General features: G+C 51.8%; 1 protein-coding gene across 1 annotated transcript; it reads left to right on the plus strand.

Moving 5' to 3' along the window:
- Positions 1 to 8,303: 8,303 nt before the first annotated feature.
- Positions 8,304 to 10,322, plus strand: HSPB7 (heat shock 27kDa protein family, member 7 (cardiovascular)). The gene is made up of 3 exons (XM_006866354.1): positions 8,304 to 8,496; positions 8,950 to 9,083; positions 10,143 to 10,322. The coding sequence occupies exons 1-3, from the start codon at positions 8,304 to 8,306 to the stop codon at positions 10,320 to 10,322; spliced, it is 507 nt and encodes a 168-aa protein (XP_006866416.1).
- Positions 10,323 to 12,359: the final 2,037 nt, after the last annotated feature.

Here is a 12,359-nt window from a genome sequence, read left to right on the forward strand (position 1 = left end):
CCCAAATAAAAGAAAGGACTCTGTGTGTGTGTGTGTGTGTGTGTGTGTGTGTGTGTGTAAAGTCACTATGCCAAGAGGAGACATGGGTCTGGGGGTGCTCTCATCACTGAAGTGGTATCCATGTGGTCATTGATGTGCAGGTTGGGTGGTCCAACAGCAGCCTGGCCACAGGCAGGATCCCTGGCCTCCGATCCCCTGCCCCCTTCTATGGCCACCACTCTTCCCTACCTGGGCACTTGGCTCCTTCTGCTGCTTAGAGCAGTCTCTTTAAGGGATTCTTCTCTCACTGTGGGGTGCTCTGACCCCTCATGCCTACCCCTAAAACCCCCTCAGACTGCAGAGGCAGGTAAATCTCAGGTCCAAAAGGAGATCTTGTGAGGATAAAAGTAGGGTGCTGGCTCCTCACTGCCCTGGCCTTGGCAGGTCCCACCCAAGTCCTTGCCCCAGCTCCGCACCCAGCAATCCCTCACCTCTGCCAGTCCACCCTGCAGTGGCCCCAGCTGGCCCTCCTCTAACAGAGATTCCTTTGCCTCCAGCTCATGTGCACCTGGACAGGTGTGAGCTCCACCAATCAACATCCTCCCCTCCCCACCCCCACCCCGGTTGACTGTGGCCATTAAGAATGTCCTTGACAAACCACCCAGAACTGCCCAGGCTGACTGAGCTATACAGGGCAGAGAGGGCAGGAGTGCCACAGGGGCTTGGCTTCACTACAGGCTTCACTACACACACTGTGAGAGTGCTGTGGGGTGGGGGCCTGGGAGGTTGCTGATGCACACAGTGGGGCAGTGAGGGTCAACTGCTGGAGCAGAGGCCAGGGCTCTGTATTCCTAGACCTGGACATAGAAGGGGATTCAAAAACCAGAGGAGGAGAGGGGGAGTCCGCCTACCCCAGTAAGGTGAAGGTGCCAAGCACTGTGCCCAACCTGCCCCACAATTATAGGAGTGTTCTCAGAAACCCAGTGAGGCCCACGGTACTATCCTGTTTTAAAGAAGTAGAGTCATGGGGAGGTGAGGCTGCTTGTCCAATGAGACCAAGGGAACAGAGCCTGATTCTCACCCAGGTTTGCCTGACTCCAAACCTGTACACTCTGCTCCAATTGTTGCGTGTGGTCCATCCCATTCAAAGGTAGTCATGAAACCAATAAGCTGGAGCAAGGGGCTGCCAACGTGCCAGAGACCTCAGTCCTGAGGAGGAAGTAGGACTTGATCATCTTGTCCAGCCCCTCCTATCTCAGAAAAAAAATTAATTGGCTTCCAGTGGACTTCAACTCATGGGACCCCATGTGCTAGAGTATAGCTGTGCTCCATAGGGGTCTCAAGGGCTGAGTTTTCAGATCACCAGACCTTTCTTCCAAGGTGCCTCTGGGTGGACTCAGACCTCCAATTTTATTTATTTATTTTTTTTCCTTCAACTTTTTATTGTGAATTGTGTGAAGGTTTACAGAGCAGATCATCAGCTTCACATTCAACAATTCATATGCTTTGCTCCATTACATGGCTGTAATCCCCTCCAAGTACCAACCGTTCACAATGTTTACCTCTTTTCATTTTATCTATTGCATTCCTCCTTGTGGCCTTCCGCTACCTTCATCTTTCCTCTGCTAACTTCCCTCTTGTATATTGTCTCCCCTGTTACCCATGTTAACATGCGTCTGCCCCAAGCCCACGAAAAATCCTCCCCCACCATAACCATCATAGATTATTTCTTTTATCAAGAAAATTTTTTCTTTTTTTTTACCTTTTAACAACATTGGTCTCATACAATATTTGTCCTTTTGTGATTGACTAATTTCACTCAGCATAATGTCCTCCAAGTTCAACCATGTTGTGAAGTGTTTCAAAGAGTCATCCTTATTCTTCAACATTTTGTAGTATTCCATTGTGTGTATGTACCAAGGTTTGTTTTGCCATTCTTCTGTTGATGGATATTTAGGCTGTCTTCATCTTTTTTATGTGTCTCTTGTAGACAGCAGATTGAAGGGTCTTGTTTTTTTTATCCATTCTGCTCTCTATGTCCCCCACCCCCATTCTGCAACTAAGCACACTCATGAACGTTTGTAAGCTAGTCACTTCATGTCTTTGTAGCCCCCACCTCCACTTTTGATAGCCAGTGTCTACATTTCTCATCCCTATCAACCCTGTACACTGAAGAAAAGGGTGCTCTTTGATATGAAGAATCCTTCCATTCTGACTGGAATTTTGAGTCACTGAATTCATAGGCAAAAGTCTAGTTCATCAAATTATAGTAATTTGTACTTGTTGTCAGTACCAAACATATTTATCTTCCTTGGTTCAAGTTCTGGTCAACTAGCCATCCAAGCTTTGTTAAATGGGTACTCATTGCAAGTTTGGAAGTTCACACACACCTCTCTGCACTTCAGACCAGCTGGCCGCTTTACTCTCAGTCATCTTCCTAAACTTTATTTTTTAATTTTTTTTTTAAATAAATGTTTTATTGTGAATTGTGTGATAGTCTACATGGGAGAACATTAGTTTTACATTCATTCTATCATCTATCATTTCATTGGCATAGTTATCATCCCGTCCATGCATTCTCACCCAACCAAAGGGTGTACCCTGTAAGCCTGCAACCTCCCCCCCACCACAGTCCTCAGCCCCTTTCCCTCCCTGGATCCCAAGTCCCCAGCCACACCATCTCTTTTTTTTTTTTTTTTTAATGTTTTTTTGTGAATTATATGATAGTTTACATGAGAGAACTTTAGTTTTACATTCATTCCATCGTATATCATTTCATTGCCATGGTTCCCATCCCCTCCATGCATCATCTTCCGACCAAAGGGTATATCCTAGAAACCCATCCTCTACACTTCCTCCTCTCCCCGCCCCCAGTCTTCGGTCCACAGTCCCTCTCCCTCTCTGGATCCAAAGTCACCAGCCGCTTCATCACTCCGCGTCATCTTCTCTGTCTCCATCTCAGGCATCCCTGTTTCTCTGGGTAGGGTCCCGCTCTCAGCTCTTCTCCGTTGATGATCCCAGAGACCTCTGCTCCTAGACTGGAGAAATAATCACTCCCTTCCTTGCTACAAAACGTCTACCTTTGCATTTCCAACCCTCACAATCAGTCTTGATAACCATTATTTACTACAGTATCGCGAGTTACCCATTTGTATTTCATTTCATCAGCTCCGCCTAGACAGATTGGATAGTACTCACTGGTGATTCTGCCTTCCTACATGCCCCCTAGCTCTAGGTTCCCTCTTGAAAGCTTGTAAGCCAGTCACTTCTTGCCTTTGTAGTCCCCCCCTCCCCATTTGGGTATCCAATGTCCAAGTTGCCCATCTCTGTCTACTCTGTGTGTGGAGGGGGTGAGAATGTTTCTTGCTGTAAGGATTTATTGCCTCTTTTGAGTCATTGCATTCGTAGGTATAGGTCAAGTCACACCATCTCTTGACGTCGTCTTCTCTGCTTCCATCTCAGGCCTCACTGCTTCTCTGGGTAGGATCCCACTCTCCGCTTTTCTCCATTGATGGTCCTAGGGTCCTCCACTCTTAGACTGAAAAGTTAATCACTCCCCTCCTTGCTGCAAAATGTCCACCTTTAGATTTCCAACCCTCACAATCAGTCCTGATAACAATTATTCACTATTGCATCACAAGAGAGCCATCTGTATTTCGTTTCATCAGCCCTTCCTGGACAGGCTGGATACTATTCACTGGAGACTCTACCTTCCTCCACACCCTTTGGATCTAGGTTCCCTCTTGAAAGCTTGTAAGCCAGTCACTTCTTACCTTTGTATCCCTCCCCCGATTTTGGGTAGCCAATGTCCAAGTTGCCCATCCCTGTCTACCCTTTGTGTGGAGGGGGTGGGAATAGTTCTTGCAGCCAGGATTTGTTTCCTCTTTTGAGCTACTGCATTTATAAGTGTAGGTCATGTTTATCGAATTGTATCAGATGACACTTTTTTCCTCTTCTTTCTTCTTCGGGTTGAGCTCTGTTCATCCAGTCATTGAAGCCAGGTCAAGTGGGTATCATCTGCAAGTGTGGGTGTTCTTGCGTCTGTCTGCCCTCTTTTTATTGGCTGGCAGCCCCACTCTCCATTCTAGTCCTATGTGGCTGTGTCATTGACTCTGAGCCCATGAGTCCCCAGGTCTTGTCTCACTGCTGGCTGACCAGGTCTCCACCCGGGTTCACAGTAGTTTGCTGAATGATGTAGGGCTTAGCTCGCCACTTCATTGATGTTCTTCGGTCACTTCCCCTTCTGGGTGACATGCATGGTTGCCAATCAAAGCATATATTTCCCTTGAGTCTTAGTTTTGGAAGAGAATTTGCACTGAGAGGACCCGACCACTTGCCTTGATGTCTCCTGGGCAAGCAACCTGCATGTTCTTGTGGTAACAGTCAGACTGCCCTTATTGTTTTGTATTTTTCCTGTAGGTCCTTCTTTCAAGAGGTATCTTCTGGTTTTCTAGCTGCTCCCGGCTGGTCTGCTTGTCCTTTCAAGTGGAAAATTTCCCGTCTCTGAAGGTCTGGATGTGATTTGGGCTTCCACCTATACTCCCATGTAATGCAGAGGCTCCTCAGGAAACCTCCTTCACTGGACACATTGTAGCCCCATTTTAGGTATTCCAATCAGTTATAGGCAGAAGATGGGCTTACAAGCTTTCCATGGTGATATTTCTGGCTATTCCTTTCTCTCCCTTTCCAGTGTCAGACCTCCAATTTTAGATTAGCAGCTATTTGTTCCACCCAGGGACTTGCCATCCTTGAAAACTGCCTCTCAAATAGCAACTCCCAAGGGATGGTGGCTCTGGCTGGGGATTTTCTGGTAAATGCCAGACTCTCCCACCCCAACAGAGGGTGGGAGCATGGGCATCAAAGGGACATATCAAGGGAACAAAAACATGTTGCCAGTTCCATGCCAGACACTTTACATTTGCTTCACCATTGTGAGTTGGGGATAGCATCACTATTCTGCAAATGGTAACTGGAGAATCAGAGAGGTACTGTTTCTCATCAGAGGTCATGTAACAGAGGTTGAACTCATCTGAACGATGAGGATTTTCTCCCCAAACTCCTGTGGCTTAATCTTCAGGGTAATGGTTTAGGTACAAAGCAGAGGATTAGTGTCTGATGCCACACTTGGGAGACTTGGGCAAGAGATTCATTGCCTGCCCCTTCCCTCCAAGACAGATCCCTTCTCTGGGAATTATGATGACCTTTTAATGACTTGTGAAAATCTGGGAACCTGAGCCACCCCCAGCCCCTAGATGCCAGGCCAAGTCATCAATTTAAAATAGGAGTATGTGCGCATGTGTGTGTGTTGGGGGTGGGGTAGGTATGGACGGAGGGCTTTCTTATCTGGGTGGACCTAGGCCCACCCTTGCCCTGGTGGCCCAACCTGATGGCTGTTTATAGTAACAGGATAACTGGCTGCCTTGTTGACATCCCAAACCCCAGCCTCTGACTTTAGGCAGTCCACAATCCTGCAACTAGCATCAGTGAGCCTGCCGGCACTCCATACCCACATCCTCACTCCCCGGCCCTGTGAGCACCAGGAGACTGAGAAGATGGCTTCCAGGGGGCCTGGGGCTCAGGACAAGCCTCTCTCAGAGCCATTTCCCCAATATCCCTCCTTTCCATGTGAAGCACTCAGCAACTGGAGAGGAGATAGCTCAGCAGGGGGAGAGCAAGCTGGGAGACAGAGCTGCTCTTCCTCCCCTGACTGATCCTTGGCCCTCTCAGAACTTTAGTTCCTCTTCTGTCCAATGTGGGGACCCTGGGAGCCATGGGGGAAGGGGTCTAGAGCTGCCCTAGTCCCCAGAGCCTAAAATAGTCCCTGGCACATAGTAGACGTTCAATAGATATCCAAACTCTGGCCAATGAACTTGCTGTGTGGGAGCTGATGGAAACCAGCCCCTGGTCCTCCCCCCAAGTCCTTTCCATCAGAATTTCAAGGCGCAGGGGGTAGGGGTGGGAGTGGAGAGTCTATGTTTGTTAAAAGCTCCTCCCCGCAGGCAGCTGGGATGCCCTGGAAGGTTTGGGAAGAACCAATGGAGTGGGATCTCTCCAAAACTTCTTCAGCTTCCTGTGATTTGAAGGGAGACAAGGGAATGGCCTTAACGACCTTTTGAACCCGGAGACTCCTTTTTATGTGCAGCCTCAGGGATGGAGAAGGGGGAGGACTGGTGGGTGGGGGTGGGTAATGGGATCTGACATCCAGGAGCTGTGACTCAGGCCCTCAGCACCATGACAGTGTGTCTGCATTTAGCCACTGGCTCCTGTTTCCCTGGCGAGTGGCTGCCTTCTGGGCACCCCACCCTCTTTCTGGGCACCTAAGTGCTGGGGGGAAACTGCCTGAAAGCCAGACTAGAACCCCCTTAGTCAGATGGGTGACACAGGCCAGTCCAACCTCTAGTGGAGGTGACAGACCCCTCTTGCTCCTGCCACCACCTTGCCCTGCATGCAGCTCAGCCTATGCCTTGTACCCTGCCCTGTTCCAAGTTTTTGTACCTCTGTTATTAATTGCCAACTCATAGCAACCCTATAGGGTTTCCAAGGAGTGTCTGATGAGTTTGAACCACTAACCTTGTGGTCCAGTGCTTTATCCCACAGAGCCACACCAGGACTCCTAGCCTCATGTACCAGTAGCCTCAGCAATTAACCCTGCTAACACAGCACCCCCGCAACAATAATACTGGACTCCGGGTGCTGGAGGGAAGAGGGACAGTCTCCACTTTTAGGAGCCCCCAGTGTAATGGGGAGACCGACTAACCCCTGTCTCTGAGGAATTCCTAGTGTGATAAGGGGAGAGAAGACACAGCCAGGAAATCATAGAACCCAGGAAGTCTGTGTCACACTACCAGGCCTGGGGGTGGGCTTCTGGGCAGGGGTTCCCTGGGTAGCAGGAACAATCCAAGGGGCCTCCACGGAGGAGGAAGGCCTTGAACTAATCTGAGAAGCAAGGGCAGGATTTGGAGAGGAGAGCAGGAGGTCACTCAGTCAGGATAAAATGGCCTAAGTTCTCTTATTGATTCCCCCCGGGTTCTGTTGAGCAGGTGGTAGATGGAGAGAACCACCTAAGCATCATCCATACACATCCCCATACATATATATTCAAGTCACCCCAGCCTCCAGAAGATACTCCATGTCCAAAGCTTGAGTTTGGACACCTCTGGGTTTGAATCCTAACTCTGCCCGTGAGACCTATGCAAGTCCCTCAGTTTCTAGGAAGCCCCATTTCTCTGTTTATAAATGGAAACCGTGCCTCTGTCTTCCCAAGCTGTGCGGCCATCAGATGAGACCATGCTGATAAAAAGCACAGCCAGGAGCTAGAGCTCAAGGACATGCAGAAGTCAGAGTGAGAATATTGTGGTCCAGAAACCTTTTTTCCACTAACTTGAGTCCCACCTGCCACAGTCTCAGGTATCCCCTCTGAGATGAAGGTCAAGCAGACAGTGTCCTGGGTGTACAACATTCTAGATCTTTAAGACAACCCCCAACCTTGCCTCATACTGCCAGCTCCCTCCTCTCTGGCCCCTAAATGTTCCCTCCAAGTCAGAAGGGAGACAGCAAGCATGGAATCCGGTCCCCATGGGAGCTGGCAGGGGGACAGCTGCACATTCTACCCCCACACACACAGCCCCCCAGGGCTGCTGCAGACTTTCCTAAGAGATGGGCAGTAAACATCATCTGCCTTGAGGGGAACAGTCCCTCACCTCACGCTGGGTCCAGCAGAGGTCAAGATCCCCACCACCCAGATCCCCTCCCCTCACCAAGGACTGAAACTTCCGAGGAGAGGGGACAGGAAATAAAGCCCTGTTCTCAAAAAGCTTATAGTCTGACAGAGGAGGCACAATTCTCTTGGGTAACCAGAGTCTCATGGGGGAGACACAGCCACGGGATGATGGAAGGCAGAGGCTAACCCCTTGGAGAACTGCAATCCACCAAGCACACAGGTTGGAAGGCAGGCCTGGGGGTCAGAGTGCAAGAGGACAGAATCTAGCTCCCCACCCCCACCCCCAGTGGTGCAGAGGCCCCTGGGCTGGTGTTAGCAGCCTGGAATGCCGGGCCAGCCCAGCGGTGAGCTCAGCCGGTGGGCGGCCTGTGTGCATTGCCTGTCAGCAGGGCTGTCTCGGTGAAGAAGCGTTCCAGCCCCCTCCGGGCCACAGAGAGGCCTAAATTTAGCTAATAGACAAGGGGCTGGCCTGGAGCCCAGGGGCAGTCGGGCCTTATAAAGAGCCAGCAGTCGGGCTCCGGCAAGCTCCCCCAGAGTCCTGCTGCCCACATCCCTCCCTGAGCACCCCCTGCCCGTCTGGACAGGGCCGGCCACTTACCCGTGGATGAGCCACAGGACCTCCTCCACCTTCAGAGCGGAGAGAAGCTTCCACTCCTCTTCCTCCTCCTCCTCTTCTTCCTCTTCGGCCTCCCGTGCCCTCCCAGCCCAAGACCCACCCATGGAGAAGGCCCTGAGCATGTTTTCTGAGGATTTCGGCAGCTTCATGCGGCCCCACTCGGAGCCCCTGGCCTTCCCAGGCAAGTGCTGGGGACTCTGATGGAAGGGCCGACACACAGGTAGGGGGCATAATTCTCTAAGGCTCCATCGAATGTGGGCAGAGCCATGTGGCCACTAGGACAGATGTTGCTGTGAACACAGATGGGACTCCAAGACAGCTGTGACCCTGGGCTCATACATGGCTCCAATGGCCAGGTGTTGCTGTAATTGTGACCGGGTCCTAGCTGAAACCCTGAGAGACTGGGTGGGGTTAAAGGGTAGGAGGCACCCCCCAGCCTCCAGGCCTGGAGTGGCCTGCCTGAGTCATGTTGGGGTGAGGCTCCATCCCTCTGAAGGAAAAGGTGGGCTGTAAGAGGTGAGAGGGGCACAGAGGGCATTAGGGGCAACAGTTGAAGAGGAGGCCAAGCCGGGAAACCCAGGTTCAGGAAGCAAGCCCTCCCCCGACGTCCAGCTCACAGCAGCCTTGCCCACAGCCCGTCCTGGGGGGCCAGGGAACATCAAGACCCTTGGAGATGCCTATGAGTTTGCAGTAGATGTGAGTGACTTCTCACCTGAAGACATCATTGTCACCACCTCTAACAACCACATCGAAGTTCGGGCTGAAAAGGTGAGCCTGGCCTCCACCCCATCCTGAACCTAGACTCTGAACTCCTAGCTCCTTATGGGCTGCCTAGTGTACCCTCTGCTCTCAACGTCCCCACTGTGCTTTCTTCATACCCATAAGAACCGAGGTCTGAGGTGCAGGCGAGAGGAGGGAGATTGGGGTGGTGAGGAAGAACAACTCCTGGGGGGTGGGAGGCAGGGGTACAGAGAGGAAGTTCCCCCTGCCAGAGCTTCAAACTCTCATTCCTCCTGGGGCCAGAAGCTCAGCCCCATTCTGGGACCGCTGAATCCAGCCCAAGGCTGGCTTTAAAACCTATATTCCCTCCCCCACCAACGGGGTCCAGGGTCACTGGGTCACTAGGGTCTCTGAGTCTGGGGCTTCTAGCCAGGAGGAGGGTGTGACCAGGCCTGACCAGAGATGTTGCCCAAGTGAAGGGCCACAGGTACTCAGTGGGAGGAGGATCTGCCAAAGACTCCCTCCTGATCCCCAGGGCCTGGCTTCCTCCAGTGAGAGCAAAGAGAGCAAGGCTGGAGTCCTGGGCCAGGGGAGCCAAGGACTGTGGGCACCAACATCACCAGGCAGCACGTGCCAGCTCTGCCACCCCCTGCAGTGACTCAGCCGCCTCAAACTCCTCTGGACACTATGTGCTGGCCAAACTGTGGGGGAGGGGCCATTAGCCCAGCCCATGATGGGGGACACTCAATGTGTCTGGGTGTTCCAGAGGATACAGCTTTCATCTTTGTCATCCTCTCCTGCATCGTTCAGAGGCCCCCGATTCCCAGCCACTGACACTGAGCCCCTCCCTCACCAAGCCCCTTGCCTACCGCTTGGAGCTATCTGAGTTCATCTGAGCGCCTCCGTGCCTCTGCTTGCTTAGGCTGTGGTCTGTGTCCATCTCTACCCTGACCAGCCCCTCTGAGTAGTCTCTACCCCTGCAAGCAGAGCCTCTCTGCCTGTGAGGGCTGGGCTGAGCTGAGAAGGGACCTCTAAAGAGGCTGTAAGGCTTGAGAAACCCAGGACAGGGGTGGGGACATCCTGCCCTGACCTACCTCCCTTCCCCAGCTGGCGGCCGATGGCACAGTCATGAACACCTTCGCCCACAAGTGCCAGCTGCCTGAGGATGTGGATCCCACGTCGGTGACCTCGGCTCTGAGGGAAGACGGTAGCCTCACTATCCGAGCTCGGCGCCACCCGCACACAGAGCATGTCCAGCAGACTTTCCGGACAGAGATAAAAATCTGAGGGCCCTCCACTGGCCTCCCCACTGGCCTGCCAGACAAGTCTTCCTCTCCACCACAACCCCCTCCCCATATCAGCCCACCTTCCAGGCTCTGACACCTTCCTGGCCCCAGGTGGGTCATCCCCCCAAATTAGGGCCTTCTACTCTGCCCAAGGCAGGCATGGGACCCCCTTGCCTCACCTAGAGCCCCCAGGTTCCAGATATGACTCTCTTCGTTTAATCCATAATAGAAGGGTTGGGATAGGGAAAGAGGGATCCCAGAGAAGCCACTTTGCGGGGAGGAGGGTCAGGCAAGACCTCTGGGTAAATAATCTGCGGGACAGACAGACACATCCTTTGATTTATAGAGTCTCTGCAGGGCAGGGGCAAGGGGTCCCAGGATCTATGACTCCTTGGCCAAAGGGAGGGGAGAGGTGGAGATAGAGCTTAGAGGTGCCCATCTCAAGTGAAGCTGCCCGAGGGCATGGGGAGGCCAAACCAGACAGCTGTGAAGGTGAACCTTCCTTCTCCTGCTCTCCAAGCCCCAAACCAGCTGGCAGACTGCCTGCTCACCCTGGTACTCCCAAGCCCCTGGGGTCCATTCCCCAGCCAACCAACTGTGCCAGGGCATGGCCACATAGTGTCTGTATATAGATGGGGTTTTTCCAATACAGCTGGTTCATGCTAAAATGTGTGTAGCTCCTGCTGTCTGTTACCTACTGGGGTGAGGGTGGGACTGGTCCTCCGCCCTCACCGCCCCCCCCCCATGTCTGCTCCACTGGATCACCAGACAGAGGGTAGAAGAAACTATAAATGGGACTTTCCATTTTAAAGGTTGGACCTAGCTTCTTGCTACCCTTTCTCACTGACCAGGTGCCTCCCCCATCCTTCCCCTTCGTCAATCTATGACTTTATAGACTTGGTGTGTAAATACTGAACACACATACACCCCCATCCATTGTCCTTCAAATACCAAGCTGTGTCCATTGGTTGAAGTCAAATTCAGCTTTACAATCTCCATTTTATCAAGAAGGAAACAGTCTCTTGAGTGGTTGAGTACCTGTCTTTCTGGCTTTCTCACTGAAGGTTGATTTTGAACCCAGGACATCAGAAGTTGCTCTCCATCTATGTGCACTGGGGAGTATTTCCCTTCAGTCTGCCCCCACATCTTCCTGCTAAGGGATGGAGGAGTGGGGAATCTTAGGAAGAGGCCACACCAGTTTCCTCCCAGTCCTGGATCTAAGACAGAAACCTCCATCATCCTTAACCTCAGGATCCCCACTGTTCCCAGTGACCCAGGCTCCATTTCCTACTTTCACTGCAGGAAGTAGTTGAGCAATTGTTGTTGTTAAGGGCCATTGAGTCATACTGACCTTGAATAGGATTTCTGAGGAGCAGCTGGTGAGCTTGAACCATCGACCTTGCAGTCCAGCCCATTAACCCACACCAGGAAGCCGGGGAAGGTTAATTAGGTTTACAACCAAGAGGCAGCATCAGGCTCTGTCCTTTTTGCCTCTTAGGTTGGAGTTCTGTACAGGTGGTCCCTCACCCCTGCCATTTGGGGCCTTTGGAGGAGAATGGGGGCAGGGCAGGGTATTGGTACTGGGCTTCTTGGATAATGGCAGAATCACAGGCTTTGGACGACCACCTGCCTCAGGTCCTCAAACTTGGGATGGGGCTAGAACAGCCAAATGGAGAACCTCAGGATGAGAAGATACATCTTCCATGAACAGAGTGGCACCCTCAAATTTTGGGGTGCTGGTGGGAGCTCAAGTTAAAGCTCAAGACTTCACAAAAATGTGGGTGTCCCCTTGTGATTTCACCAAAATGTGGTTTCCTTGTGATTTCCCAAATCCACCTGGGTATTATTTCAAAAGGAAAAGCTTGCAGCAACTTCTCCAACATTGCTTTTATTCATTATTCAGGCAATGGGACAGGAAGATGAACAGGCTGCACCAGGTCCCCTCTTGAAGCCTATCTTGTACTAGATGGGGGCTCTGAGGCCCAAAGGGGCTGAGTTGCACACCCACAGCTCAGAGACAGAGCCAGCTGGAACCTGG

This window comes from Chrysochloris asiatica, unplaced genomic scaffold (genome assembly GCF_000296735.1).
Source record: "Chrysochloris asiatica unplaced genomic scaffold, ChrAsi1.0 scaffold00090, whole genome shotgun sequence".
Classification (NCBI taxonomy): Eukaryota; Metazoa; Chordata; class Mammalia; order Afrosoricida; family Chrysochloridae; genus Chrysochloris; species Chrysochloris asiatica.

Bases quoted from the DNA above. Each gene is read 5' to 3' on its own strand.
- HSPB7 (XM_006866354.1), top strand. From the start codon at position 8,304: ATGAGCCACAGGACCTCCTCCACCTTCAGAGCGGAGAGAAGCTTCCAC. The intron at 8,497-8,949 runs GCAAGTGCTGGG...CCTTGCCCACAG, and splicing joins GGAGCCCCTGGCCTTCCCAG to CCCGTCCTGGGGGGCCAGGG. The intron at 9,084-10,142 runs GTGAGCCTGGCC...TCCCTTCCCCAG, and splicing joins TCGAAGTTCGGGCTGAAAAG to CTGGCGGCCGATGGCACAGT.